General features: G+C 40.8%; 1 protein-coding gene across 1 annotated transcript in view; it reads left to right on the top strand.

The window, feature by feature from the left end:
* PBLD (phenazine biosynthesis-like protein domain containing) overlaps positions 1–3242 on the top strand; it is a 56244-nt gene extending 53002 nt beyond the window's left edge. Inside the window, exons 10-11 of the mRNA XM_011994106.1 lie at positions 492–554; positions 1613–3242. Coding sequence (XP_011849496.1) covers positions 492–554; positions 1613–1725 — 176 coding nt within the window. The 3' untranslated portion in view covers positions 1726–3242. The remainder of the gene's footprint in view (positions 1–491; positions 555–1612) is intronic.
* The last annotated feature ends 1040 nt before the right edge of the window (positions 3243–4282 follow it).

The raw sequence follows: 4282 nt of genomic DNA, 5'->3' as shown, positions 1-4282 counted from the left end.
GACCAGGCTGGGCAACATGGCGAAACCTCATCTCTACAAAAAATACAAAAATTAGCCAGGCATGGTGACATGCACCTGTAGTTCCAGCAACTTGTGGGGGGCTAAGGTAGGAGGATGCCTTGAGAATGGGATGTCCACACTGCAGTGAGCCATGATTGTGCCACTGCACTCCAGGCTGGACAACAGAGCATGACTCTGTCTCAAAAAATAAATAAAATAAATAAAAATTAAATAAAAGAAAAAGACAAAAGGAAAGAAAAGAAACTGTGAGACCATTTGATACATAATTTGGCAGAGTTTATCCATAAATTCTGTGTCTTCCTTTCTATCTCCATTCATAATTCTATACCCTGCGGTGGCCTGGCCAACATAATGATTTAGGTGATCTAGGGTTTAGTCAAACTGGATAATTGATTGTAATTGCTTAGAAATTTACCACAAAATCGCCTGCTTTCTTTGGGATTATCTCCTAACTTTTCACTTCTTTTGAGGGTCTGCACACGCTGTTCTCAGCAGCTACTGGTCCCAGCAGCTGGGGAAGAAAGAAATGCATGGTAGGACAGCTCTTTACCAATTTCTTTTTATTTGCCTAATTCAAAGCTAGTGTTCCTTCTCATATGTACTATCCCCTTGAAAATGTAATAAAATGTTACCTATCACCCATGTGAAAATGAAAGGTTTTAAAATTCCTTCACTCTTAAAGATCCTCCACCCCAAACATCCTTCACCTCTGTCTTCCCCAACATACAGAGACTGTACAGACACAGACACAGTAACTGCCCAATAAGTGTTTGTTGAATAAAATTAGCTGTATAACTTTGGCCCAGAGAGGTTATTTATAATGTGATGGGTTGAGACTGGATGATCACCAAGGTTCCTTACTGCTATTGCTCATCACAGGATTGAATCAAACAAATTACTTTGGAACCAAGTCCCCTAGTGATTAATGTATTGCTTAGAGGCAAAGAAAAATGATGGCAGCCGATGGAGGCTGCACTGCCCTGATCATCCAAGGAGTAGTCTGTGACCCTGATTTGTAGAGAACAGGGTGGCTATTCATTTTCCCTGGAGAGTCTAATTACTCTCCTAAGTACTGAGCTCCTGGAAGATTGAGGCTGTGCCTGTTTTGTCTGCCTGGCACACGTGGTTGCTTGAATATGTTATGAGTGAATGAACTCCCTCTGTCGTATTCAGTGCTGAGAAGATGGGGGCCTTCTCAGGAGGACTGAGACCACCCTTCTTCATCTTCTTAGAGTTATAGGCCTGCCTCTATTGTTTCAAACATCTTTGCTTACTCCTAGAGAGAGCTGGGGAAGAAGCGATGAGTGGGTTGTGTCTGGGCCATTACAGGAATTAGTAGAGGAGGTGCCCCAGGAAAAGGCTCAGGACTGGAGTATGTGGAGCTGTGTGTTTTGTAGATCAAATTGAGTTTGTGGCTCTCTCAGTCTGCAGGAGAATGGGGATGGGAGTGGGCAGTACCATAAACAGATGAAGGAGTTTATTCTTGAAACTCATCTGGGAGGACTCTAAGATTTGTAATAAGTCTTTCACTATGCTTTGTTAATTTAAAAGGGTGAAAATACTCTAAATTTGACTTGTTTGTTTTCTTTAGCGTTTCAGTGTTCCCAACGAGGAGGAGAGCTGGGAATTTCACTTCGTCCAGATGGAAGGGTTGACATTAGAGGAGGTGCAGCTGTTGTTTTAGAGGGCACGCTGACAGCCTAGAGGTGCGCTGACTGCTGCTGTCTCTAATCACCAAGTATTTTCTGCGTAAAAAGAAATGTAAGGGACTGCCATTAGCAAATGTGCATAGTAGTCTACTTAATCCTCATGTTTAAAATTGAAAAATGGGCCAGGCACAGTGGCTCACGCCTGTAATCCTAACACTTTGGGAGGCCGAGGTGGGCGGATCACCTTAGGTCAGGGGTTCGATACCAGCCTGGCCAACATGGTGAAACCCCATCTCTACTAAAAATACAAAAATGAGCTGGGTGTGGTGCCGTATGCCTGTAATCCCAGCTACTCGGGAGGCTGAGGCAAGGAGAATCGCTTGAACCCAGGAGGCAGAGGTTGCAGTGAGCCAAGATCGCACCACTGCACTCCAGCCTGGGCGACAGAGACTCCATCCCCACAAAAATAAATAAATAAATAAAAATAAAAATTGAAAAATGAAGACATTTTAATGGAAATTTAATAATGCTTCCAGACTAATGAACTAATGGAGTTTTGGCTCCACTCATGAGTGTATTTGAAATGTAAGTAACCAGCTACAAAGAATAATGTCTCTTCATTTGATTATGACTACCAATCAAGAGAAGGAGGAATACATTTCTGAGGAGTGAAGCTAAATCATTTGAACTTAAATGAGTACCTGATTTTGCAGCCATTAAAATGAATCAATAACTATGTGGAAATAAAGAAAAAATATTTTATAATATAATACTAAGAAAGAAAGAGGACAGTAGGCCATAAAATGTTAGCAATGTTATGCTATGTCTATGTAGATAAGCATGGGCCATTAAAAATAGCAAACTGGAAACAGTTCATGTGTGGGGGGCAAGATTGGAAGTAATTTTAATGTATCTAAGAAGTGATTTCCTTTATTGTTGTACTCATGTACAAAGACTAAAAATCAGGACGAATCCAGAAAATAAAAACAAAACAGTATTTATTAGGCTACTTCCTGTCGTAGTGAAATTAAACACTAAAAGTAATGTAATCTCAGCTGGGTGTGGCGGCTTATGCCTGTAATCCCAGCACTTTGGCAGGATGAGGCAGGAGGATTGTTTGAGCCAAGGAGTTCAAGACCAGCCTGGGCAACACAGCGAGACCCTGTTTCTATTTAAAAAAAAAAGTAATGTAATTTCAATCTTTTTCTTGATATATGACTTGAGAATGATATTGTAAAAGGAATTCTTCTCTTCAATAAAATGGGTTTTAACATAACTTTAAATTCAGTTAAATCTACAATATTGAACACCTATAGTTGACTTAGGGATGGGGACTTTTTCACATCATTAAGAGTGTTTGTTTAAGGTGATCTCACTGATGGTAGTTCTCAGCCATCTCAAAAACTGCAAGCTAATCAGTTAGACATTCTTTAATGACCCCAATTTTTTCACTTTAATTGCTACCATGTTTTCTGTTTTTACTGATTTTTGCTAAAGCATGTAAGAGTGAATTTATTATAGCAGTAATCTTGTGTTTCTCCTGATTTGCAATAAAGTCAGTCGTTCACCAGCTTTAATGCCTTAACTTAATGAGTAACCAGTGCCCCCCGCCCCCCCAGACCTCACAACTGATCACAACACTCCCATGGGTCATGATACCAAGGGTGAGAATCACCAGAGGGTTTTCCCCAATTTTGGATTTTCCCAACCTGAGACTGAACTATATGAATAAGTTCATATAAATGCATAGTTGAGAGGGCCTGAAGTTGATCAGATCTGAATCTGATCTTTCAAATGTGTGCTAAATTCTTTTTTTTTTTTTTTTTTTTTTTGAGACAGAGTCTTGCTCTGTCGCATAGGCCAGTGCCATCTTGGCTCACTGCAACCTCTGCCTTCCAGGTTCAAATGATGCTCATGACACAGCCTCCAAAGTAGCTGGGATTACAGGCACTGACCACCATGCCTGGCTAATTTTTGTATTTTTAGTAGAGATGGGATTTTGCCATGTTGACCCGCATGGTGGTCTCAAACTCCTAGCCTCAAGTGATCCACCTGCCTTGGCTTCCCAAAGTGCTGGGATTACAGGCGTGAGCCACTGTGCCCGGTGGTGCTATATGCTTAATAGATATTTTTGGGAAAGAAATCTCTGAGATAACTCTGGATTCCTTTTCGCATGAAAGTTGTTATTTGTAGCACCTGACTTGACTTTTCATCCTATATTTTCAAACCACATATTTGCTTGTGTGATTTTTGTTTGAAATGGTCCAATGGATAGTTGAGTCCAAATAGTCAGAATACTGATTATGCTGTTTTCTGTACAGATGCTGTTTATGTAAGAACACTGATTATGTTTACTGTGTTTCCTCAGCCTGCTGAAAATGGACTCAGGGGCTGCAGCACACATGTGTGTGGGAAGTAGCCACCAGGGAAGCAGGGACCAGGGCAGGACAAGCACACCTGAATAGATAAACAAAACATCTATTTATCTTTATATAAATATGCCTACATGTATATAAAAATAAACATATTTAAACACTAAGGCCAGGCGTGGTGGCTCATGCCTGTAATCCTAGCATTTTGGGAGGCCAAGGTGGGTGGATCACTTGAGGTCA

This window comes from Mandrillus leucophaeus, unplaced genomic scaffold (assembly GCF_000951045.1).
Source record: "Mandrillus leucophaeus isolate KB7577 unplaced genomic scaffold, Mleu.le_1.0 Scaffold441, whole genome shotgun sequence".
Classification (NCBI taxonomy): domain Eukaryota; kingdom Metazoa; phylum Chordata; class Mammalia; order Primates; family Cercopithecidae; genus Mandrillus; species Mandrillus leucophaeus.
The sequence above is the reverse complement of the archived record's forward strand: the minus strand, read 5'-3'. Positions and strand labels throughout refer to the sequence as shown.